Raw genomic sequence first — 25,357 nt, forward strand, 5'->3', positions numbered from 1 at the left:
GGACACGGGGAAGGGGTTCATCCATGGATGGAGAGCCCCAAGACTGATTACTCATTAATGCATATTTATTTCTATATAAGGTGGCGATTTATAGAACATCCGACGTTAACTTCCGGTGTCTATGCAGCGACACATGGACAGGAGTGCACACACACACATACATACGTGTACTTCTATGTAGCCCTGGCTGGCCTAGAACTTGCTGTGTAGACCAGGCTGGCTTCAAACTCAGAGGTCTGGCAGCTGGGACTATAGGTGTGCGTGACCAGGTCCAGCTATGTATTCATTTTGAAGCAGGCTCTCATGTCTTTCATGGTGTTCTTAAATCCAGTGTGCAGCTGAGAACGACCTTGAACTTCTGACCCTCCTGCTAGCGCGTCTGAGTACATGATTCAAGGGACTGAGTCCAGGACCTCAGCCCGCAAGCCCTCCACAACTGAGCTAGACTGTGGGCCCAGAGGGCACAGAATTAGGTGTCCGTCTCTGTTTGTGTGCACCTGATCGGCTCTCAGGGGCCCGAGTGGGATGCCTGGCCCTCTTCTCGCCTTCCCACTACTGGAAAGCTGAACTTACCTACTTGAAGGAAACGAAAGTCAGAGGCGAATGCAAAGAAGTGAGGATAGTGGGGATGGGGAGGGGAGAGTGTAAGGAATGTGAGCGTGTGCATGCAAGTGTGCACGTGCCTGTGCACAAGCATGTGTGTGAGTGTGTGTGTGCACACTTGTGCACTGAGTGAGCATATGCATGTGTCTGTGTGTGTATGTTGCGTACATGTACTGCGCCTGTTTGTTGCCATGTAGGAGTGCATGGTGAGTCCTGGTGCAGAAATTGTGGGGAGGAATGATTTCAACTCACTGTCCTCTGAAGCTGCCGAGCCCTTCACAGCCTCCTCTCCGGTGGGAACTCTCAGCCTGCCGCCCTCCCTGCCTTAGTTTCCTCTTTGTGAAGCCAAGTACATTCACCTCCAGAACGTCTGAAGGGAGGGAGACAGTGCCCTCTAGTGGTCAAGAGACTTACAGGCATCAGTGGTCAACCTCAGCCAACACCCCACAAGCCAAGGACTAACCTCTGAAACTGCCCAGAGGAAGGGCAACAGAGCAGGCCCTGTCCCCTGAGAACTCAGGCCAAACTGGCAAAAGGAAAAAGATGTCCATGAGGCAGCAGGCAGAAAGGGAATCCATGGATTCATTCGGGAGAGGACAACAGTTGAAGGTGGCTGATCTCTCTCCTCATACCCAGTTACTTTCGTGGGGTTTTGCTTTATATCACATCTATCTATCTATCTGTCTGTCTGTCTATCTATTTATCTATCGATCTATCCATCATTTACTTATCACCTGTCATCTATCTATCATCTATCTATTGATCTATCTATCATTTATCTATCATCTCTCTATCTGCCTATCTAGAGTTTGTGTGTGGGTGTGCACTGTAGAGCTCAGGGGGACAACTTGTGGAAGTCAGTTTTCTCGTCCCACTACATGAGGTCTAGGCTTATCACAAGCTCCTCCCCTGCAGCCATCTTGTTTGTCCACTCTTACATGTTTTTCTTTTCCCCTTGGCGTAGCCTCTCTACCTTGATCGTTCTCTCTCACAGGCTCCGCACTTAAGGAGCTGTGGATCACCTCACCTCTGGAGTGCCTTGTGCAGAGACTGGTCCCTTATACTGAGTCCTGGGTGGGCATTGTGCCCTGTGGAGTCAGGGAAGACTTCTCATTGTAGGGAATATAGGAATAGGGTATTGAAAAGGAAGTGGGGAGTTGGGCATAGTCGCTTGGGCCCATAACCCAGCTGCTTGGGAGGTGGAAAAGAAGGGTGAAGAGCCCAGGAGTTCAGGGACAGCAGCACAGGGAGAGTCTGTCTCTTTAGGAAGACCAGACAGCTGGGGCTGGAGAGCCGGCTCAGCAGCGAAGAGCATGACTGCTCTTCTAGAGGACGATTGATCTATTCCCAGCACCCACGTAGTGGCTCTCCACCAGCTTCCAGTGTTCTGTGACTCCAGTTCCTGGGGATCCAACACTCCCTTCTGACCTTCTTAGTGTTGCACACACTGTGGTGTGCAGTCCCATATGCATTAAATGATAAATAATAGATCAGAGGGACCAGACATGTGGTGTACCTTTAATCTCAGCACATCTCTGTAAGCTCAAGGCCAGCCTGGTCTACATAATAAATTTCAGGCCAGCCTGGTCTATATAGTGAAACCATGTTGAAAATACCAATGACAACAATAGTAATGGTAATAATAATAATTATGATGTCATCAGAGCCAGCAAGATGTCTTAGCAGGTAAAAGCACAGAACCCAATGGTTTGAGTCTGATTTTCCCTTTTTCTTTTCTTTCTTTCTTTTTTTTTCTTTTTTGGTTTTTCAAGGCAAGGTTTTTCTGTAGCTTTGGAACCTGTCCTGGAACTAGCTCTTGTAGACCAGGCTGGCCTCAAGCTCACAGAGATCTACCTGCCTCTGCCTCCTGAGTACTGGAATTAAAGGTGTGCACCACCACTTTGAGTCTGATTCTGAAAGGCCAGTATGGAAAAAGAAAACTGGTTTCTGAAAGTTGTCTTCTGACCACCAGACTCCCGTGCTCACACACACGGTAATAACACATAAAATAAAAAAGACGAGAAAAAAATGAACATCCCGGGGCTGTGGGTGAGCCTAGTACGTCTGGGAGGCTTCTGGTAACTGGATGCTGGATGCTGGATTGGGGGCAGTGTAGAAGTGAGGTGCAGGGTGCAGGGCTTTCTGTCCATGGTCCATCATTGCCGGTGAAGAGTGTTAAGTAGGGAACCAGGCATGGTCACATGATGTAAACTGAAGGCAGGGACAAGGGAGCCTGGGAGACTAATTGGGAGGCTGTCTGTCATTTAGAGGGAAAAACAAAAGGAACTGAGGTATATCAGAGGGCAGTGGAAGGCTGGAGAGCAGCCAAGCCTCAGGCTTTTTCTTCTGGGGCTTTGCATCCTTGCAGTAAAGCTGAGGGTAAAAATCACACAACAGCCTGCCTCTCACCCCAACACATCCCAGGGTCTCTCCTGCAAGTGGGACAGAGGACTGGGAAGTGGGGCGAGGCCTTAGAAGGCCTGAGGAAAGGGAAGGCCCAGGAGACTTGTTTGGCCTCAAACTATACTTGGCACCGCTGAGCAAGAGTGACTCTGCTTCCCCCGTCCCCCATCCCTCCCTTCCTCTCCTAGGTAGGATTCAAACCTATAAACTTTTAGTTAACAGCTAAACACCTTAAACTAGTGGCACTGGGCAATGAGGGCACGGGGGGGGGGGGGGGGGGGGGGGAGGAGCCTGGGAGTAGGGACCTGAGGGAGCCGCAGGACCGAGGGGTCTGTACTGCTCTGAGGGAACCGCAGGACCGAGGGGTCTGTAATGCTCTCAGGTTGGTTCCTAACACTTCTCCCACCCAGGACCTTCTGTCTCCACACCGGTCACAATTTCTTCCACCCACTAGAGAGAATTTCTCACACTCCTTTTCTAAACTGGGTGGGTTTTTTGTTTTTAAGTGGGGAAGGGCAATTTGTGGAAGGGTTAGAAGTGTGCCTGCCATTGGCTTCACGAGTCCCTCCCCAGTGCCCGGAACTGGTCAGAAATGAGTCTGTGGTCAGTGAAGATTACTGCTAATGGAACCTAGGCTGCCTCACAAGCCACAAAAAAGGTGGGGGAGGGAATGAGCCCTAAGTGCAATGATCTTGGGGAGGGATGTGGGCCTAAAATAGAGCTGTAGGTCAGGGGAGAAGGGGAGCTGGTGGGAACTTGCGGGTCAAGGGAGTGACTGCAGGGCTATCCAGGGCTCTGGGGGAGTGCAAGTCAACTGGGAACTGAGTGGCAAAGGAATAATTACAGTGACCAGAGGCCCGAGGGAAGACTGGGAGATGTGGGGGTTAAGGAAACAGCTTGAGTGATTAAGGGTGCAGAGGAATTAGAGAGAGTACCTCTGAGGCTTGGATAGCCCGGATCTAGGTTGTGTGAGAAGAGGAGAGAAGGCACAACTGGGATGGGGAAACTGAGGGACACGCTGAGGAGCAGTTGGAGGAAAGAGTAAGCACGGCGTCCTGCAAGAGGACAGGACCGAGGTCATCCTGGCAATGGGAGGAAGGGACCGACCGCCTCGGGTGTCACCTCACCTGAGGAGGGGGCACCAAGCCCAAGACTTTGCCAGGGTTCTTACTTTGCTTAAAACCCTCTTGGCACTGGAGCCAGTGTCAGACAAAGGTATTGTCTCCTCCCCACTGCCATCAATTATTCATCAGCGCAGACGCCGCCCTCTCTAGCAGGGCAGTCTGGTCCTCCTCCCATGCCCTACCCAGCTCAGCCACACTGCCACAGAGGCTCTGGTGGGGAAGGACAAACAGCAGGGCGGGAGAAGGCCGTAGGACCAAAGGGTGCGGTAGCTGGCCCTGCTGGACTACACCAAGTCGCTCTCCTTGCTTCTGGCACCTTCCTCCTCCTCCCGCCGCCCGCCGAGAAGATGCCCATTCAGATCTTCTGCTCTGTGTCATTCTCCTCTGGGAAGGAGGCCCCAGGACCCATGGGGGATATCTGGGGTCCTCACCACCACCGGCAGCAGCAGGACAGCTCAGAATCCGAAGAGGAAGAGGAAGAGAAGGAAAAAGAGGCAGTCAAGAGGGAGCTTGATGAGGGGGACTTGCCTAGGGACTTGGTGGCCTTTGCCAACAGCTGCACCCTCCATGGTGCCAGCCATGTCTTTGTGGAAGGGGGCCCAGGACCAAGGCAGGTCCTGTGGGCAGTGGCCTTTGTCATAGCACTGGGTGCCTTCCTGTGCCAGGTAGGGGACCGAGTTGCTTATTACCTCAGCTACCCGCATGTGACTTTGCTAGATGAGGTGGCCACCACAGAACTGGTCTTCCCTGCGGTCACATTCTGTAACACCAATGCTGTCCGGCTGTCCCAGCTCAGCTACCCTGACTTGCTCTACCTGGCCCCCATGCTAGGGCTGGATGAAAGTGATGATCCCGGGGTACCCCTTGCTCCACCCGGGCCAGAGGCTTTCTCCGGGGAGCCCTTTAATCTCCATCGTTTCTACAATCGCTCCTGCCACCGGCTGGAGGACATGCTGCTCTATTGTTCCTACTGCGGAGGCCCCTGTGGTCCCCACAACTTCTCAGTGGTGAGTGGGGCCCACGCTTAGCATAACCCCCAAGAGTATATGCCATAGCTCTCTCTGGCCACCAGCTCCTGGACCTGGGGCTGGTAACTGCTGAACCCTGCCTGATCTGGGTCAGAGTTCACCTGGGATCCCCGAGTCTGGAGCTGGACTAAGAGCTCCAGGTTCACAGGTCTTGAAATCTGTCCCCATCGGTAATTAGCGGCCACTCTGATGCCTAGAACATCCTCTAGTCTCATCTGCTCTTCGCCTGATCTTTTCATGGTCCAGCATGGCCCCAGAACCTTGCTTGAGCTGTGAAGTTAGCCTCTGATGGGGGTGGGGGGTAGCTCAACCAGTTGTTGACTGTCATCCCTGGAGTGATAGTGGGGGGTCACCTAGTCTTTAGAGGTGCAGAAGGGGATCACAGATGGAGACAGCCCCACCCGTGTCAGCAGATGTCATAGCAGAGACCTCATTGCATTGTTACCTTGTCGTCTGTGTACTTCCTCTGCCAGGGGCGTGTGTGTTTGTGTGTGTGTGTGTGTGTGAGAGAGAGAGAGAGAGAGAGAGAGAGAGAGATTGAGTGTGTGTGTGTGTGTATCTCCTGTGCTCTTTCCTATGGGAGTTGATCCCCTACCAGCTGCATGTGGGGTGTGTGTGTGTGTGTGTGTGTGTGTGTGTGCGCGTGAGGGAGAGAGAGAGAGAGAGAGAGAGAGAGAGATCCATCTGTCTGTGAAGCCAGGAATCTTCTAAGTCACAGCCCATGCTCCCAGCTCTGATTAAGTGGCCAGGACTTTCTTCCTGGAGGAAGCCATCATTAGAAAATATCACCTTTCCCCATTGCTCTCCTCACCCAGAGGTGGAGGGACTTCTTAGTTAAGGGACCACCTGCTATCTACCATCTCCCCAGTTTGGCCTGTCTGGCTTGATGCCCTCTCTAGTTCCCTGCAGATTTCAGATGCCTGACCTTTCTCCATACCCTCTATGCCCTACTATGTAGGTGTGCATGGTGTCACCTCAGTCCCTGAAATGATTGTGACCTGGTGGTTTTGGCCACTGGGCATCAGTGGGGGCAGAAGATACAGGATTACCTAACAAGGGAGGTATCTGCTTTGAGGTCCTCAGAGCTCTACGAGAGCACCCCAATATGCCTCGCCTTGGGACTGAGCACCCCAACATGCCTTGCCTTGGGACTGAGCGTGTCTAGCCTTGGTACTCAGTCCTGAGTCCTGGGGAAGGGGGTGATATGCTCAAGTAAGTCTTGGCATGGCAACTGGGTCTGCTTTCAGGTTCTAGTGATAGTGGAACAATGGCGGACATGAGAAGCTCATAGTGGGAAGAAACCAAAGGGCTTAGCTTTAGGGGCTTAGGTGCAGAGGAAGGTCTTGGGGAGGATTTCCAGTTTAGGAGGTTGAAATTCCAAAGTGAAGATCTAAAGATCTATTTCAGAAGGCCTCAGCAGTCTGGCAGCTATAGGATCATGGTGACAGAGGTGCATATGTTAGGGCCATAGCAAGAAAAAGATCGTCCCTGGATAGTTCAGTTGAAAAGACCTTAACAAAGGGGCTGTCCGTAAAGCTGTGTGCAAGATTAAGGAAGCCATAAGCCAATGCAGCAAGTAATAGTTGGAAACTGTTATCACTTCGAGGCTGAAGGAGCACAAAGGGAGTCCAGGCAAGAGTTATGATCTTGGATGGTCTAAGGCACTGCCAGTGTCACAGAGAGGCAAGGAGAGGGATCAGTATACCTCCCTCCCACGCCTGTGTCTGATCCCTGTGGTTCCCGCTATTTAAACCCAACCAGACGCTCATCTGACTGTTGGGACTCTCACGTCCTCGACTGCCTTCCACCAGGTCTTCACACGCTATGGGAAGTGTTACACATTCAACTCAGGCCAAGATGGGCGGCCGAGGCTGAAGACCATGAAAGGCGGGACTGGCAATGGCCTGGAGATCATGCTGGACATCCAGCAAGATGAATACCTGCCTGTGTGGGGAGAGACCGGTATGTTTCCCTGCTCAGGAGCCCCCTCCCTGAACCCCTCTGGCCCCAGACTCAACTAGAGCTCCACTGTGTGGCCCAGAGGCCAGACTCAGACTCTTCCCCTTCCTCCTAAGACCTCTCCACTGCTGTCTTTGCCCCGGTGTTACTTCCCTGGCTCCCCCTTCCTGGTTCAGTTACTCTCCACGGTAACCAGTCATCATTCTCTTCTGGCAGTGGCCGCCACTCACTATAAATTAACTCCCTCTCTTCTGTCTCAGGGGACACAGGGGCAGAGAGATGGGGAGAGGGGAGAAAGGGTTGAGGAGAAATGGAGAGGGGCCGAGACAGTGGCACTCCAGGAAAAATAATCCAAAACACCAAGGTACATTGCAGACACCAGGTAAGAAAAGACGTGTGCAGGACGCAGCAGTCACTGGAGCACCACAGAACGCAGGAGGCTGGAAGTATGCTGGGACCCCACAGCCTCCTCCCCAAGTCCGTGCCGGGGAGGTGTGATGTCCCAGGCCTGGATGACTGGGGACTCAAACACTCCTGACCGACATGCCTTCTTCTTTACAGACGAGACGTCCTTCGAAGCAGGCATCAAAGTGCAGATCCATAGCCAGGACGAACCTCCTTTCATTGACCAGCTGGGCTTCGGCGTGGCCCCAGGCTTCCAGACTTTTGTGTCTTGCCAGGAGCAGAGGGTGAGGGGGCTACTTCTGGGGTTATGCTGAGGAGTCAAGATGGGGTTCTGGGGAACTGGGAAGATGGCTCAATGGGTAGTGTTTATTATATAAGCATGAGGCCTTTAACTGAGATCCCTAACACCCATGTAAAAATCAAGGTGGTGCACACCTGTAACCCCAGTTCTGGGCTTGGGATGCAGAGACAGGTGGATCCTCAGGCCAGTAAGCCCCAGGTACAGTAAGAGATCCTGCCTCGAAAACAATAGGTAGAGAGAAATAGAGGAACCCATCCAATAATCCAGTATCTACTTCTTCTGAGCTGTGCATGGGGCACAGCCATACTCATGTATACAACCACACACACACACAGAGAGAGAGAGAGAGAGAGAGAGAGAGAGAGAGAGAGAGAGAGAGAGGATCAAGAATGGAAGGAATAGTCTATGAACTCTAAGACCTTTAGAAGTGCAGGGATATGACTCCTGAGTTCTGTATCTTGCCAGAGGAGTCCGGTTAGGGTGAGTCGGGGAGAAGCCCCACACCTCCCCAGCTCCCCGGCTCTCCCAGCAGCTCATCTACCTGCCCTCACCCTGGGGCACCTGCAAAGCTGTCACCATGGACTCGGATTTCTTCGACTCCTACAGCATCACAGCCTGCCGCATCGATTGTGAGACGCGCTACCTGGTGGAGAACTGCAACTGCCGCATGGTGCACATGCCAGGTCAGGCCCCGAGATTCCAGACACAGTCCCGGGCCGTCTCAGGCTGCATGGCCCCTCGTCTGTGTCCCGTCTGTATTGGCCTCCCTAGCCCTGGTCCCAGATCACTCCATTTTTTATCTTTCTGGCTCCTGTCTCTCAGTTCCTGCCTATGTTTACAGGCAGGGTGGACTGTCCAAGTAGGTGACTTCCAGGGCAGCAGGGGTGACTAGTCCTGCTGACCCACCTTCCTCTTCCACAGTACCATGCCACCACAAGACCCCTTTAATCTCCACCTGTCCCACTATCTTCTCTCCTTTGTAGGGGATGCCCCTTACTGCACTCCAGAGCAGTACAAGGAATGTGCAGATCCCGCCCTGGGTGAGCGCCTCTGACCTGGGACACTAAGAGGGAGGGAAGAAAGTGCTGTCTGCCTTGTGCACAGGGGACTGAGGTCAAGGGTGAACTCCTGCTGTGCCTCCACCGGCAGCAGCCTCTAAATGCCAAGAACTGCGCCAGCAAAGGTCCCTGTGGAGAATTCACAAGGGTCTCTGGGGAGGGCCTTCACCCTCTTTCAGCCTCAGATGGTTGGTTCTCGAGAACCCTGAGGGAATCACATAAGATGAACTATATCTGCAGGGAGGCTGGGTGAAGATCAACTAAGGGTAGACACGGGGCTGAGGTGAAAGAGAAGGGATCCCAGGGGTCCTCTGGGCAGGGCCAGGATGTCCATACTGGGAAGGTGCTGGCAGAAGGACACCACTCATCTAGTGGCTCTTGCGTGGGCACAGACTTCCTAGTGGAGAAAGACCAGGAATACTGCGTGTGTGAAATGCCCTGCAACCTGACACGCTAAGGCAAGGAGCTGTCCATGGTCAAGATTCCCAGCAAAGCCTCAGCCAAATACCTGGCCAAGAAGTTCAACAAATCTGAGCAGTACATAGGGTAAGGACTCCTATGCAGGGCAGGGTCCTTGTGCAAGGCCTGGAGTCTCGCAGGCACAAGGGAGCTGAGAGAATTCACGCACGGCCCAAGAGGCAACCAAAGAGAGTGGGTTGTGGGGGGAGATCAAGCATAAGTGAGGCAAGCGCTCCTCCCCCACTCCGCGCTCCATCTTCCCTGCTGTAACTGGGATCACCTCCCACTTGCCAGCATGCAATGTGTCTTTTCATACATGCCATTTAAATCAATCCCCGCAGCACCTCTAGAAGACAGTATCTCCTCTAGGAATATGGAAACAACCTCAGAGAAGTTAACATGCTGAGATCACCTGTCTGGAGACTTGAACCTAGCTCTCCTCCTTTCCCCCTGCACAGGGAGAACATCTTGGTGCTGGACATCTTCTTTGAAGTCCTCAACTATGAGACCATCGAGCAGAAAAAGGCCTATGAGATCGCAGGGCTCTTGGGTGAGCTTGTGAGCAGAACCAGTCTGCTCCTGTGCCTAGGACATGACACACACCACTCCTACCCCGGTTCCCAGGGGTCTTTCCCTAAGCCCTCTAGCGTGGCATGGAGTGAAGGAAAGGGGCAGGGCCTTCTCCTGGGACAAAGTAGAAAAGACAAGCAAGTAGGTCAGAGAAAGGGGCCGATAGGCAGGAGCGGAAACTTTCACGTCCTTGGAAGTGGACCGGGTGCTAAACAAGTAGTACACTTTGTAAAGAATTCATTTTCTGTGAGTTCAAGGCTAGCCTGGTCTACAAGAGCTAGTTCCAGGACAGGCACCAAAGCTACAGAGAAACCCTGTCTCGAAAAAACCCAAAAGAAAAAAAAAAAAAAGAATTTGTTTGGAAAAGTAGGAAAATACAGAAAAGCATAGAGAATAAAAAGCCTGCCAGACTCTGGTTTTCTGACCCTTGTGTCTCAAGATGCAAATCTCTGCAAACATGGCTGGCCTGCCCCAGTCCTGTTGAGCCTCATCACCTCTCGGCTCTCAGTGTCCTGAGCCCACTAACTACTCTAACCTGACCCCGCAGGTGACATCGGGGGCCAGATGGGGCTGTTCATCGGGGCCAGCATCCTCACAGTGCTGGAACTCTTTGACTATGCCTATGAGGTAAGGGGGGCAGAGCTGGGCAGGGCCACACAGGGTTGGGGGTTTCCAGTCCACCCAACCTGCCTGACCTCTCCCAGGTCATTAAGCACCGATTGTGTAGACGAGGGAAATGCCAGAAGGAGGCCAAGAGGAGCAGCGCAGATAAGGGTGTGGCGCTCAGCCTGGACGACGTCAAAAGACACGTGAGGGAGCAAGGCACGGGGTGTCCTCTGGCCTGCCCCTTCCCCCAAAGCCTCACACCAACCCCCTCCACGCCACAGCTACCTGTTTATCTGCAGCCCTTTCTGTAACCTGTCCCTGTCTCATTTCCCTCCGCTAGAATCCCTGTGAGAGCCTCCGGGGACATCCTGCCGGGATGACTTACGCTGCCAACATCCTACCTCACCATCCCGCCCGAGGCACATTTGAGGACTTTACCTGCTAAGCCCCCGCAGGCCACTGTACCAAAGGCCTAGGTGGGGAGGACTAGAAGAACAAGGGGCCCCCAAGCGCCCCCATCGACCCTGGGGACTCAACTGCACTCCTATGCAGCGGTTCCCTCGTCTGGTGAGAAAGGTCTTCACCGTAGTCCTCTCCCTGCCTCATCCCATCTTTTTATTTTAACAAAGTTAAACTAATATAAAAAGAGAAAGAGAGAGATCCGGCCCAGACCTCAGGCTGCCTCCCCTGGCTCCAAGCTGAATTCTGTCTGTCTGGCTGTCTGTCATCTGAGTGTTCGCCTACATTCTGCTCCCATCAGTCACCAAAGCCCCCTCCTAGTGAGGGGTGGAGGGGATCCCTAGAGTCTGAAATTTGACCCCAAACCAGAGAATGTATCTTAAGGGAGAGCACTAGTGAGGGGGCTTCCCTAGCCTTAAGAGACTCTCAGCCCACTGACTCCCCACGAGCCCCGGTCTCCAGGTAAGAACTAAATGCCCAGTTCTGCTCCCTCAATCATATGGAATCATGGGGGTACAGGATTTCCTAAAGAAGTAGAGTGAGGCCTCCATGTGGCCCTGGTGCTGTAGGCCACATCCCAGTATCTGTAAGTCACCTCCACCTCCAAGCAGCCGGAGAGACATTCTCAGAGGCAGCCCTCTTCTTCATTCGATAAAAGACCTGGCTGGTTAGCTTCCAGCTCAGGGAGCGGGGTCCTGGAGCCTGACCTCCCTGGCTTCTCTCTCAGAGGCCTTTGCAGAGGGCCACATCCATAAATTTTCTTATGGAACGCTCCTCTTCCCCAGCTTCATTTGCTTCTCCCGGCAATCTCGTCTGCATTTTCTATTTCTATATGATACAGACTCTATATTGCTATATCTCTGTATATACTTTCCTCTCACCCTGTTTGTCTCCACCCCATCCCCTCTTGTCTCTGAGAATCATCCTCCCACCCCAAATTCTCCCCATTCCGCCCCACCCCTGTCTCTGAATGCCTTTGCCTGTATAAAGAGTTGGACTCCCCCCTGGTGTCTGTACTGTGTACACACATCCCTTTGAGAAGCACAAGGAGACGACACGCGCATTGTAACCTTCGCACTGTCTCGGTGGTGACATAAAGGAAGCTGTGAATTACAAGCTCTGCCTCTTTCTGGCCTCGCCCTTGGCCCCCGCAACTGGGGCACCCTCTGCCCTCCCCACAGCCTTAACACACCCTCTTCCTAGCTCCATCTATCCCAATGCCCATAGCGTGGCTGACCGTGGCCTTCCCAGGGACGGGACTGCTGCAGAGGTGACACCTACCCAGGAACGGAGCTATGCTGGACACTAAGCCAAGAGTGTTAGAGACAGAGGGAGCTGGGGATTGGTGACTCTTGCAGTGGGGGCAGTGGGTACCCACAGACAGAAGCTGAAGTCCTCATTCAGTGGCCTTTCTCTCCTCTGGGTGCCCAGTGTCCCTTCCTCAATTTGATGACCAGGCCCACCGCTTGCATTTTCTGGTGAGGCAGGGTTTGGTCACGTGAGGAGAAAGACGGGGAGAAAGAGGGAGTTGAAAGCTCTGCTGTTGTATGTATGTCCCTACCTTACGGGGCCACAAGTAGAAGTAGAGGGCATCCCCACCCCTACCAGGCACTCTTCCCAGGCCAGAGACTCAACCCTTTCCCAGGCCTTCTCTGCCCCACTGTTTCCTGGTCACTAATCCCAAAACAGGACTTGTGGGCAGATCACCTGTGTGTGTTGGCCTGGAGCCAGAGAGAGAGGTACAGCATCTTTGAGAACTCTTGGTTCCCAAGATTTCTTGAGCCATCAGACCTCCCCTGAAGGGAGCAGGGCAAAGCTGAGAAGTGTGCCCTGGCAGGGGGATGGCAGGCGGGGCTCCAGGTGCCGCATGTCTCTGGTCTAATAAACTGGGTTCCAACCATCTCCTCTCCAGCGTCGTTCTTTTTGGTTGAAGAGTTTGTAGGTATTGCCACTAGAGTGGAGCTTGGCGTGAGGGTCGCACTGACTACAGTAAGGAATGGGAGCGGCAGTCAGGTGTGGTGGTTCCACCTGTAATCCCAGCCCCTGGGAGATAGAAGCAGCTATCGTCCCTCACAGGGTTTAATAGGCTGGTCTACATGAGAGTCCACATATCTGATCAGGTAAACACTGACCCTCTTGGAAAAGGACAGGTTCAGGGATAGTTTGAATCACTGGGCAGAGGAAGAGCAATGTAATCAAAGGCAACGGATTTTCAGGACTCTTTGGAGAGGATTCAAAGGAAAAATTCATTCAATTACAGCCTGAGATGAAGGATGAAGTTCCCGCATCGGGGTGTTATTGAGCCATTATCTGTGAAATGGGGCCCAGACTACCAACCAGGAGACCGGAATCTAGAAAGCCTTTTCTTTTAATTTGCTGATTTGTCTTCGCAAAGACATTTACCTCCTTTGAGTTCAGCTTTTCCGTTTGTAAAACGAATGAACAGGACGTTTCTCTGTCTTGAGTACCCGGAGCCCGGGTAGTAGGAGATGGAAAGCAAACACTCTGCGGAGGTGGCTGGTTCTCCTTCCAACGCCTCGTCGTCCTCCGCCCGCCTGAGGGCGCCCGCTCCCTTACCTCTCTATCCACACATCGCTTCTCTATGGTGCCCCCTCCTGGACCGGGAAGGCGGGAGGGAGTGGTCAACTCGCCTTTTCCGCTAGTGGCCCCCTCTAGCCCGTAGTCTCGCTGCCCCGAGCGCCCGTGCCCGCCGGCGGGCCGGGCCCACAAACAGCCCAGGCGCTCGGGGGGCGCGCGGGGGGCGGGGGGAGTTCCGGTTCCGGTTCTTTGTGCAGCTGCAGCGGCGGCTCCGGGAAGATGGCGGCCCGGGCGGGTTTCCAGTCTGTGGCTCCGAGCGGCGGTGCCGGAGCCTCAGGAGGGGCGGGTGTGGCGGCTGCTCTGGGCCCGGGCGGAACTCCCGGGCCTCCCGTGCGAATGGGCCCCGCGCCGGGTCAAGGGCTGTACCGCTCCCCGATGCCCGGGGCGGCCTATCCGGTGAGTGGGGCAGGAGGAGGGGCGCGTGGGCCGGGGGCGGGGCCGAACGAGGGCGGAGGACGGATCGGGTGAGGGATAAGTGGGAGGGACTCCCTTGGGATGGGTTCGGGTCCTGGGTGGAGGTGGGGGGGTGGTGGTTAGCATCTTCACCTGCTCCCAGCGGCATTGTTTCCTTCTGAGGAGTGAGTGTGATACCAGGGTGGTGAAGTGGGCCCTGGGATGGGCAGCTCCAGCAACCAGAGAACACCCAAGTTCGAGCTGCAAATTGAGGTCAGCTTCAGAGGAGATAGCAGCTAGTAAAGTAAATATAGAACTAGAGCTGTCTGGTGTGTCAGATCCAACATAGACCAGAAAACTTGACTACAACCTGGTTTTTAGACCCTGTATTCAATGAAATCGCTACCAGGCCTGAAGAAGGTCCAATTACCACATTTTAGAGAGGGCAGAAGGCTGTGTGATTGTCCTCTACCCAGCCATGTTCCATCCCAAAAATTCAGGCTTCCATCACTTCTCGGTGGTGCTGTCAAGGAAAGGTATGACATCTCTGGGTCCTCTCCCTTCTGTAGAGACCAGGCATGCTGCCAGGCAGCCGAATGACACCTCAGGGACCTTCCATGGGACCTCCTGGCTATGGGGGGAACCCTTCAGTCCGACCTGGCCTGGCCCAGTCAGGGATGGACCAGTCCCGCAAGAGACCTGCACCTCAACAGATCCAGCAGGTCCAGCAGCAGGCGGTCCAGAATCGGAATCACAAGTAAGATGACCCCCGGGGTGAAGGAGAGAAGCTGACGGGAGGAGGCCTGTGCGCATGCAGGCGGTGGGAGTACGGAACCAGGAAGTGGTGGTGCTATGTCACCCTGTGAAGGCTTCCTGGCATCCTGGTGGAGATGGAGATGGAGTTGTTGATGAGAACGGCACAGTCGTTTTGCAGGCCTTAGCTGTGCCGTAAAGGAAAGCGATGACAGCCTAGCTCATGTTCTCACTGGTTCTGTCCCACCCTGATAACAGTATTTATTCTGAACAGTGCAAAGAAAAAGAAGATGGCTGACAAAATCCTACCTCAAAGGGTGAGTGCAGCCTCTCGAGGTCTTCTTGAAGGTAGAGTGACTGAGAATACAGGTGGTCGGCTCTAGGGCCCAATCATATCTTTCTGTTCCTAAGATTCGGGAATTGGTACCAGAATCACAGGCCTATATGGATCTCCTGGCTTTTGAAAGGAAACTGGACCAGACTATTATGAGGAAACGGCTAGATATCCAGGAGGCCTTGAAACGTCCCATCAAGGTAACACAGCAAAGCAGAGGCACGGGGTCAAGGGAGGGAACAGGAACCTTCACCAGGCTTAGGATGAAAAATCAAAGGCACAGCACAGCTCTCCTTGGCATTTAAATTGCATCTTTCCCTTCCGCCTACAAACCAGGAATTACATTAGGAGCATAAGAGTAGAACAGCTGGCAGGGAAGGGGGCGGGGGAGCTTTCGACGACTCTTGCACCAGAAATATACCCTGTTGATGTTGCTGTATCTACTTGCTGCCCTGGGAACCTGACACTCTGTGGTTTTCTCACCTGGTATCCTGCATATTCATTTGTACTCAGGCTCAGGGCCTGCATTCTCCTAAGTGCAGTCTTCACCTACCTATAGTAAGCCAGCCTAGGAGACTTTTGTCTTTAATGTCAAACTCTCAAGCCCCACCGTCAATACTTTTTCTGCCTTCCTCAGCAAAAACGGAAGCTGCGAATTTTCATTTCTAACACTTTCAATCCGGCTAAGTCAGATGCTGAAGATGGGGAAGGGACAGTGGCTTCCTGGGAGCTTCGGGTAGAAGGACGGCTCCTGGAGGATGTGAGTTCAAGGTCTACTGTCTGGTGTTGAAGGTGGGAGCTGCTGGGAATAAGCAGGGTTGTGTGGTCAGCAGGAAGCCTGACTGGTGCTTACAGCTCCTGTTGGGAGCTTCAGGAAAGGGGGAGGGGTGCTGTGTTCCCTGCACACAAAGACAATGGTCCTTTGTATCTGCTCCCACAGCTTCACTGGTATCAAATGGAAGCCATTATTGTCCTGGATCTGGGTTGTTGTTTACTTTGCCTTTGGATTTAGCAGCATCTGCAGATCATTTCAGTAGTCCCTCATCCCCACCTCCCGAGTCAGTACTTAGCATTGGAGGCCACGATCCTCTCAAGTCCTTGAGGTTATTTCTGTCTTCCCAGCTTTCATTGGAGATACCACAGTTTAAGTGTGCTAAAATTCCCCTAAGGCTTGGCTCTTGGTTGCTCCAAGGGGAGTATCAGATCGGTGAGAGCCCCCACACTTGCCACCCTGCAGCCCCTTGGGGAGGCTCCTTTTTCACTCGTCCCCTTGTCCCCTTGCTCTCCGGCACTATTTTTAACTGTGTGCAGGTGAGCTCATTTGAATGCATTTTTTGCAGAACCAGAGCCGCCTCTGCGTGGGTCCAGTCTGCTGTCGTGTCTTCTGTCCAGATAAAGCCAATTTTTCTTCTACTGGTTTTTGCCTTTGGGTCCCTTCCCTCACCGCTGGGCTTTTCTCTGTTCAGAAGCACTTTGTTATGTTACCATTTGGGGTAACTTGCTTCCTTTCCCCAGGGGGAAGTCAGAGGCCCGTTCTTGTCGCAGTCCTGCTGCCACCGGGCTGACTTAATGGTCACCTGCCACTTTAAGAAGACATTTCCCAGAGTTTTTCCTCATTAGGATTAGAAACCATAAAGAACATTGTCTTGGGGAGTTCTTTCTGGCTTTTTCTAATATGACGTCTTCCTGTCTTTTCTAGTCAGCCTTGTCCAAATATGATGCCACCAAGCAAAAGAGAAAGTTCTCTTCCTTTTTTAAGTCCTTGGTGATCGAACTGGACAAAGACCTCTATGGGCCAGACAACCATCTGGTAGAAGTGAGTATTTCTGCCTTCCAGGCTTTAATCATGTGGGGGGCAGGGCCAAACTTGAACAGCTAGGGAAAGAGGGAGGAATGAAGGATTGGTCCAGGTGTGTATTTCCACCTTTGCAGTTTGCATATTGACCTCTAGGTGGCGCGAGCTGTACTTAGTTGGAACCCAAGAGCTCTTGTAATCTGACTTGACCCACCTGACCACTGCCCCCAAAGAAAATTCGGATGGAGTTCTCTTACACTTCTGGCTATCTCTGCATCTTGCTTATAAGTACTGGTGGGCTGTAGTTACTGGCACATTGTATTTTCCTGATAGCTGTTGTCGTAGTTAGCGGGTGGACTATAGAATACTCGTGTTTGCTAGGTTATAGCTCCAGCTCTTCCTTTAGATTTATATTTTAAATAACTAGAGATTCTTTATAACACCTCCTTGTACAGTGTTTTGAAGATGTTAGCAACAGTGTTTGGGACACAAACCCAGAACAGTCCAGTGTTCCATGTGAACTTAACCTGCCCCTCTCTTTACCACTGTAGCTGCAGCCCCTTAATCTCAACCACTAAGAGACATGGGAAGGTCTCTGCCATCTAAGAAGGGAAGTAAGTCGTAGAGTCGATAGAAATTTGTGGAGACATTTGATTTTATAGCAGTAGCGTGTGGTGGCTAAGACACACCAGAGCTCACATCTCGCTTCCATTACATATTGACCTCATAGGTTGCTTCCTCCTTCCAGGTAGCACTTTGCTCATTGTAAGAGGGGTTTACTCACACTTGTCTTCAATGGGTATTTGGGAATTAAATGATAATCTGGGTAAATGTTATAGACTCAATATGTCACCCTCAAAAAATTGAAGCTACCTTACTTAGGTTTCCGTTCCATGTATATTGTCCATTTAGTGGGTAAAATTATCACTGGAAATTCAAGCCATTTTAGATGCAGTCATCCCACAGTTAGAGCTGAAAGGTTCTGCTTACACAGACAGTAATGCCAAAGCCATGTGCATCTTTAGAGATGCCTCCTGCTGTTCCTCCCCAGCACCCTCAGTAATCAAAGTTGAATGTTCAGTCATTACAGAAGCTCTTCCTCTGGAAGAGCACCCCTGACATCTTCCTCTCTCTAGTGGCACAGGACCGCCACTACCCAGGAAACTGATGGCTTCCAGGTGAAGCGACCAGGAGATGTGAATGTACGTTGTACTGTTCTACTGATGCTGGATTACCAGGTATTTGGAGCTGGGAAGGGGTCCAGCTCTCATGGCCACATCCCACGAGAGTCTGACTGGGGAGGGTTGAAGGTTGCTCATGAGTGCTTTGCCACTGTAATACACTAAGACATTTTTCTCTGTTGTTTGAGTTCTTTCTATAACCTTGCTGCCCAGATTTACTAATGTTTGTTAGATTGAATGTGTTGCCATGCTAAACACACCAAAATGTACATGGAACCAGCTCATTAGCTTCATCTCTCTTCTTGGTTCTTTACAGCCCCCCCAGTTTAAATTAGACCCTCGTCTGGCTCGGCTCTTGGGCATTCACACCCAGACACGTCCAGTGATAATCCAAGCACTGTGGCAATATATTAAAACACATAAGCTCCAGGACCCTCACGAGCGAGAGTTTGTCATCTGTGACAAGTACCTCCAGCAGGTATAGAAAGCACATTTTATTTCAAGGGTCTGGTTGCATTGAAAGCACCAATCTGTAACCACCTCTTTCTGTCTCTCAGATCTTTGAATCTCAGCGGATGAAGTTCTCAGAGATCCCTCAGCGGCTCCATGCCTTGCTTATGCCACCAGAACCTATCATCATTAATCACGTCATCAGGTGAGCCTGTGTTTGAGAGGTGTGGTGACTGGAGCCACCTTGGCCAGCTTGCACAGCCAGTTGTCAGACTTCTAGGGGTCTTGTTCAACACAGCTGTTGCTTAGATTTAAGTCACATAAGCTCACTATTACACTAAAAGTGGGGGTGATACGAACTCCTGTGTGCCTGCTGTCCTGTTAACCTTTGCAGATTATGCCCTGGATTACTGTGTCTGGTGTGGTTTCATGCTTTTCTCCTTGTTAAGATTGGAATGTTAGTAGCAGCTGAAATCAGCCAGCACCATCATAGTAGAGCCCTGATGCCCCTTGGAGACTTGATTATCAGCCTGTCATTGTGGGAGGAATCAGTTTTCATCTTTTTAGGAAATTGGAGCCTCCAGATAATGCTTTCATTCATTTATTTATTTATTTATTAATTTTTTGGTTTTTTCAAGACAGGGTTCTCTGTGACTTTGGAGCCTGTCCTGGAACTAGCTCTGTAGACCAGGCTGGTCTTGAACTCACAGAGATCCGCCTGCCTCTGCCTCCCGAGTGCTGGGATTAAAGGCGTGCGCCACCACCGCCCAGCTATTTACTTTTCTTAATTTGGGCGGTAGAGAGCCAGGCATCTCTAGATAGCAGCATGCCCTGTATTAGATCAGCTCCCTGCTTTCGGCTTTTGTTCATGTCACCCTGTAGTCACTCTACGGCCTGTATTGTGCATCGTGCCCACAGAAGCTGGACTCCTTTTCTTCTTTGTTTTCAAGACACAGTTTCTCTGTGTGGCTGTCCTAAACTAGGCTGGTCTCAATCTCAGAGATCTGCCTGCCTCTGCCCACCAAGTGCTGGGAGTAAAGGCATGCGCCACCACTGCCCAGTTTGGGCTCTTTTTTTTTTTTTTATAAATATTTATTTATTATGTATGCAATATTCTCTCTGTGTGTATGTCTGCAGGCCAGAAGAGGGCACCAGACCTCATTGCAGATGGTTGTGAGCCACCATGTGGTTGCTGGGAATTGAACTCAGGACCTTTGGAAGAGCAGGCAATGCTCTTAACCTCTGAGCCATCTCTCCAGCCCCTAGGCTAGAGCTGTTTGAATTTTACCATTGACTTTCTAAAAACCAAACTCAGAGAGGCAAGATGCAACAGAAGCTGGGCGGTGGTGGCACACCTTTAATCCCAGAACTCAGGAGGCAGAGGCAGGCGGATCTCTGTGAGTTTGAGGCCAGCCCGGTCTACAGAGTGAGTTCCAAGACAGGCTCCAAAGCTACAGAGAAACCCTGTCTCGGGGCGGGGGGGGGGGGGGGGGGGGAGGGGGGGGGAATGCCGCCGCCACAACAGGTTAAAGGTGCTGGTTGTCTGGCCCAATGACCTGGCATCAGTCCCTGGAACACACGTGATAGAAGGAGAGAACCTGCTTCCGCAAACTGCCCTCTCACCTACATTGTGTGCACAGGTGCTGCACTCTCACAGAATAAATAAATAGAAAGAAAGTTTAGTGAGTTACAATTTGTATATTATAAATTATACCTATTTAAAGTGCAGACTTTTGGAGGTGCATACAGCTCTCAGAAGGAGGATGTAGAACATATCCGCTGTACCCTTTGTAGTCTCTTTCTTTTCCCTTCATCCCTGGCTGGACCACCTTTCTGACCTTTGGCAAGTAGGTCTCAGAAAAAGCCCTTTACTGGAGCCCGTTATTTTCCTCTCCAGTGTTGACCCAAATGACCAGAAAAAGACAGCTTGTTATGACATTGATGTGGAAGTAGATGACACTTTGAAGACCCAGATGAATTCTTTTCTGCTGTCCACGGCCAGCCAGCAGGAGATCGCTACTCTAGACAACAAGGTAGGGGTCTCTGTCCCATCCCTCACTCATAGCTTCTTTTGGTTCTTAGTTTTAGCTAAAAATATATTGATACCCAGAACCAGTCTCTGTCAGGCTCTGTCCTGTTTGGTGGTAACTAGAAGCAAGCTCCCATACATGCATTTGATTCTGACTGTTAGATGGTTTTGTTTTTGTTTTCAGTATTTTGAGTCAATCTCTCCCTTGTAGGCTAGGCTAGCCTCAGGCTCATGCTGATTTTGCTATGTCATGTTCCATAGCGCTGGGGTTCCAGAGAGAAGCCACTGTGCCCAGTTTAGGCAATACCTTTTAGTATCATTGAGCCTCAGTTTCTGATCTCTGAAATGAAGACTATAGATAATACCTACTTTTATGTGGTTGCTCTGTGCATGGAATGAGACCTTGTTTTTAAAGAATTGAGCCTGTACCTAGCACACAAAAGGCAGCAGTGATAGCTCCTACTGCTGATATGATGCCCCCATCATTACCAGCATTTTCCCTGTAGGCAAAGCCAAAACACCAGAGATACTGTAGGGGCTCTCATGGGAGAATAGACACCTCAGCTAAATTCTGAAGGATGAAGTAGAAGTTAACAGACAGGGAGGAAGCAGAGTGGTATTTGGGGTGTGGAAGGCAGAGGACAATCCAGGGAGATAGAATAAAGTATGTAAAAATCCAAAGAGGAGAATGATCCTGGTGTGTTCCAAGAAATACAAGCAAAGCCAGGCATGGTGGTTCACCCTGAGATCCTAGCATTTGGAGTTTGAAGCAGGAGGCGCTACAAATTCAGGGCTTGTCATGTGTGCATGATGAATTCAGGCCATGGGATTACAGAACCTCAACCAGCAAAGGCAGACATACAGAGCTCTTTCATGCATTATACGCCACACTGGACATGGCACGAGGTGCCTGCCAGGGGCAGTGTTCAGGAAGAGGAGCCTGCTCATAAAGCTTTGATCTGGGGAAAATTGTGTGTACCTCCTGCAGGTAAGACAAGGGGCCTGTTAGAAGCCTTTACCACGGGGCACTAATGCTGTTTGTGTTAGTGGATAGGTGGAGGGAGTTGAAGAGAGGCAGCTCCGGAACAAGTCCAGTTTGAAGGCGAGACATAGTGTGTGTGGGACATATCAGGGTCCTGAAATAAAGGCTCAGAAGGGAGGGCAGAGTTAGGGTTTGAGAGTCAAAGTGAAATGAAGGAATGTAGCCCCTGTTTGGTGGGGCTAAGAGAGAAGGGCTGACTTGGGTGGGGAGGAGTCTCCACTAAGATCCGGAAGAGGGAGAGGAGATGCCAAGAAAGCATGGGATTTGTTGGAAGGTGGCGAATGGACTCTGGACTGCCAGGGTTAAATCTTCAGTTTGTAGTGGACAACTTCCCTTACCTGGGTGAGGGCGAGGGCGGTAGGAGTGCTTGTACCCAGGATTCTGGGTACTGGTCCTGCAGCTGGGGTGGGTCTGCCTTTAGCTTAAAGTTTTCCTGCCTTGAAAATGGACTATCCTTCTTCCCTTCAGATCCATGAGACAATAGAAACTATCAACCAGCTGAAGACCCAGCGAGAGTTCATGCTGAGCTTTGCCCGAGACCCTCAGGGTTTCATCAATGATTGGCTTCAGTCCCAATGCCGGGACCTCAAGGTAAAGAGCCTGGGAAGATACAGAGGGACTCTGGGAGTGCAGCACCACCTGAAGAACTGAGGGACCACATTCTTTTTGTTGTTGTTGGTGGTTTTTTTTTTTTTTTTTTTTTTTTTTTTTGGTTTTTCGAGACAGGGTTTCTCTGTAGCTTTTGGTTCCTGTTCTGGAACTAGCTCTTGTAGACCAGGCTGGCCTCGAACTCACAGAGATCCGCCTGCCTCTGCCTCCCGAGTGCTGGGATTAAAGGTGTGCGCCACCACCGCCCGACATGGGGGACCACATTCTTTTAGCACATCCCAGGGTCCAGTTTACAGTTGAGACGGGCAGTCACAGCAGAACCGTATATCAGACACATAGTTAGTACTTTCTAAGTAGTCTCTTGATTCCGGGCTGTTGGGCTAGAGCTGAAGATCTGGGCTCTGCTCTCCCACAGATGTGTTCGATTTGGAAAAAAAAAATAGGCTACTGTTACTAAAATGTAGTGAACCATGGCCAAGCTAACTGGAACTAGTAAGGTCGTTCCAAAGAAAGGGTAGTAGATGAAACGAGAGTTGCTGAGGGAAGCATGGAAAATGGAGTTGAAGATACGTCACAAAGAGCATCATAAGCTCAGGCTGGAGAATGTGCCCCGGCAACATGCTTTGGGTTCTTGCCTTGTGTGACTGCTGTGACCAATCAGTTTCAGCAGAGAAGCACCAGAAAGGGCCTGGATCTGGCGGTGACTTAATGGTAATTTGGGGTGTTGTCTTTGTATGCTGAGACTTTGAAGAAAGCTGATCTAAACTGGGTACCTTAAGCAATGGGAATTTGTTTCCCAGTGTTGGAGACTGGAAGTCCAAAAGGAGAGCATCAGCAGGGCTGTTCCTGTGTGCTCTGCTGCTTCCGGACCCCACAGGTGTCCCTCAGTTTAGGCTTGACATTCTTGTGTCGTCACAGTCACATTGTGTCTGTATGCGTCTGTCTCTACCTCTGCATCTCCTCCTCAGCTGGGCTAGCACCAGTCCCAGTGGCTCCTCTTCCCTTGCTCATCTGCAAAGACCCTATTTCCATGTCAGGGCACTTCCCAGGAGCTGGGGAATTAGAAGTTCAGCATCTTTGCAGGGATGGCAAGGGACACAATTCAACTAAGAGCAGATGTGGAAGCAGGGATCACGTCTGTTCTCTCCTCCCCCTTCTCTCCCAGACTATGACTGATGTGGTGGGTAACCCAGAAGAAGAGCGCCGTGCTGAGTTCTACTTCCAGCCTTGGGCTCAGGAGGCTGTGTGCCGATACTTCTACTCAAAGGTTGGTGCTGTGCCTGGGCACACTAGGGAGATGACAGGCAGGAGTCCCTTTGGTTTTTCGACAGAGGGTTTCTCTGTAGCTTTGGAGTTTGTCCTGGAACTCACTCTTATAGACCAGGTTGACCTCAGACTCACAGAGATCTGCCTGCCTCTGCCTCCCGAGTGCTGGGATTAAAGATGTGAACCACCCGGTGTAGGAGTCTGTACCTTTGATGGGGTCAGGGGTATCAGGTGCCGATTATCAATGTCTCAAGCTCTACTCCTGTTTTCTCTTCAGGTGCAGCAGAGGCGGCAAGAATTAGAGCAAGCCCTAGGAATCCGGAATACATAGTAGAGCCCTCCCTGGCTGCACTGATTCTGTTTGGGCCCTGTGCTGCTGCCTCAGCAAACCTGTGCTGTTCTTGCTTGAGGCATTCCAGGAGAATGCTGTTGGTTCAAGGACAGCATCACAATGAAGAGGGTGTCACATTTCTGTTTCACAGGCACCTATTATCCTCTTCTTCACCCCAGCCTTCCCCTCACCCTCTCCCCACGACGTTCCCATGTGCCTCTACCTCCCTACCCCATCCCTGGTCTACACAGGACCTCTAGATAGTGTTAGAGAACCAATAGTGGGGATCAATGCTCTGAAATGACTGGGGCCTCTTGAGGCCAGGTGGTCTTCAGGGAGACCAGCTACACTGATCCTGCCTTTGTGAGGAGACCCAGGCGTTGGGAGCTGTCCCCTCCTCTGAGACTCAGGCCTAGGGCACTCTGTAAGCTAGTTGACCTTAACCCTCCTGGTGACCCACCTTCCTCCCTCTCCCTCCACAGGCTGGAGCAAATTCTCCCTTTATTCCTTGCCCTCTGGCACTAAAGGAGCCCAGGCTTTTGGGCTTCACTGAGCGCCATGTCGGTCCCTGCCCCCTGGACTGCCCTGTTGTCTCAGTGCTGTCTGACCCCTTAGTGGGTCCATGTCAGTATTGGAGTGTGTTTTGAACTGTTGCTCCCTCCTGCACACTCCCGTAGCCACCCGTTATAGGATTTCCCCACATCTGCCCTAACCCATGGCATTTGAGAGGGGAGTCTTGCCTTTCCCTGTCAGAGCCCCAGGGACCGAAGCTGGGGTGCCGTAGTTCCCAGCAGAGGCTGTTCCTTCCTGCTGTTGGATGAGTGGCTTGTTCATTCACTCCGCCCTGCCCCTCCCTTAAATGGAGAAACAGGCCTAAAAATCAAACGGGTATAGCCCTAGGCCATTCCTGTCTTCCTGTCCCTGTCTGCCCAATTGAAACCGCTGGTTTCTAGGGCACTGAGGAGTAAACGCGCCTAGGGCTGGAGCATAGGTCTGAAATGGGTTTGTGACTCCCCACCCCCTGCCCTCAAAGCTTCAGACCCCTCAGGTAGCCGCAGGAAGGTGGGATCCTGGCCCCTTGGAACAGGTGGTTTTGCATCTTTCCAGGGGAGCCTCAGGTTCTTCCAGGTTTTATTGCCAGGAGTTAGCATATCCCAGGCTCGCAGACAACACTGCAGGGTGGGAGACAGCTGGGCACGGGGATTCCCTTGAGCATGGGCTCTGAACTCACAGAACTGACAAAGCCCCTGCTTTCCCACCCCACCTCAGGCTTCTGCGAGCAGTGTTCCTGCCCCCTTTCTCTGCCTGTTCTGTACTGGGACAGCAGTTGTCTCTCCCACTTCCCCTTGTCCTCTACCCCTCCCCTTGGAAGGTTCTCCCCACAGTGACACTGGACGGCCCTGGGGCAGCTGAACCCCAGCCTGGCTCCTGGCTAGAAGCGTCATGAGCACTCCTGCAGTGTCCCTGTTGATGACTGTTTATTAACTGAGTTGTGGGGGTTTTGTTTGATTTGGTTTGTTTTGTTTTTTTTCATGGACCAAAATTTTTTTTGTATTGTCTCCTTATTGATGTCACCAGTTTTAATAAAAGTCTCTTCTGAA

At 51.7% G+C, this 25,357-nt stretch overlaps 2 protein-coding genes across 2 annotated transcripts in view; both read left to right on the forward strand.

Annotated features, from left to right (window-relative positions):
* Positions 1-12,775, forward strand: part of Asic1 (acid sensing ion channel subunit 1) — a 30,907-nt gene extending 18,132 nt beyond the window's left edge. Inside the window, 9 exon segments of the mRNA XM_050122422.1 lie at positions 6,970-7,120; positions 7,679-7,806; positions 8,356-8,506; positions 8,807-8,863; positions 9,274-9,427; positions 9,799-9,890; positions 10,458-10,537; positions 10,615-10,719; positions 10,857-12,775. Of these exon segments, the coding sequence (XP_049978379.1) occupies positions 6,970-7,120; positions 7,679-7,806; positions 8,356-8,506; positions 8,807-8,863; positions 9,274-9,427; positions 9,799-9,890; positions 10,458-10,537; positions 10,615-10,719; positions 10,857-10,961 (1,023 nt within the window). The 3' untranslated portion in view covers positions 10,962-12,775.
* Positions 12,776-13,317: 542 nt separating this feature from the next.
* Positions 13,318-25,357, forward strand: Smarcd1 (SWI/SNF related, matrix associated, actin dependent regulator of chromatin, subfamily d, member 1). Its single transcript, XM_050122423.1, has 13 exons — positions 13,318-13,969; positions 14,536-14,723; positions 14,994-15,036; positions 15,131-15,253; positions 15,691-15,813; positions 16,753-16,869; positions 17,985-18,086; positions 18,346-18,507; positions 18,587-18,684; positions 20,377-20,512; positions 22,019-22,141; positions 23,325-23,426; positions 23,703-25,357. The coding sequence occupies exons 1-13, from the start codon at positions 13,793-13,795 to the stop codon at positions 23,754-23,756; spliced, it is 1,548 nt and encodes a 515-aa protein (XP_049978380.1). The 5' UTR covers positions 13,318-13,792; the 3' UTR covers positions 23,757-25,357.

The sequence above is a fragment of the Alexandromys fortis genome, unplaced genomic scaffold, assembly GCF_014885135.2.
Source record: "Alexandromys fortis isolate MF-2015 unplaced genomic scaffold, M_Fortis_MF-2015_v1.1 scaffold_216, whole genome shotgun sequence".
NCBI classification, from domain to species: Eukaryota; Metazoa; Chordata; class Mammalia; order Rodentia; family Cricetidae; genus Alexandromys; species Alexandromys fortis.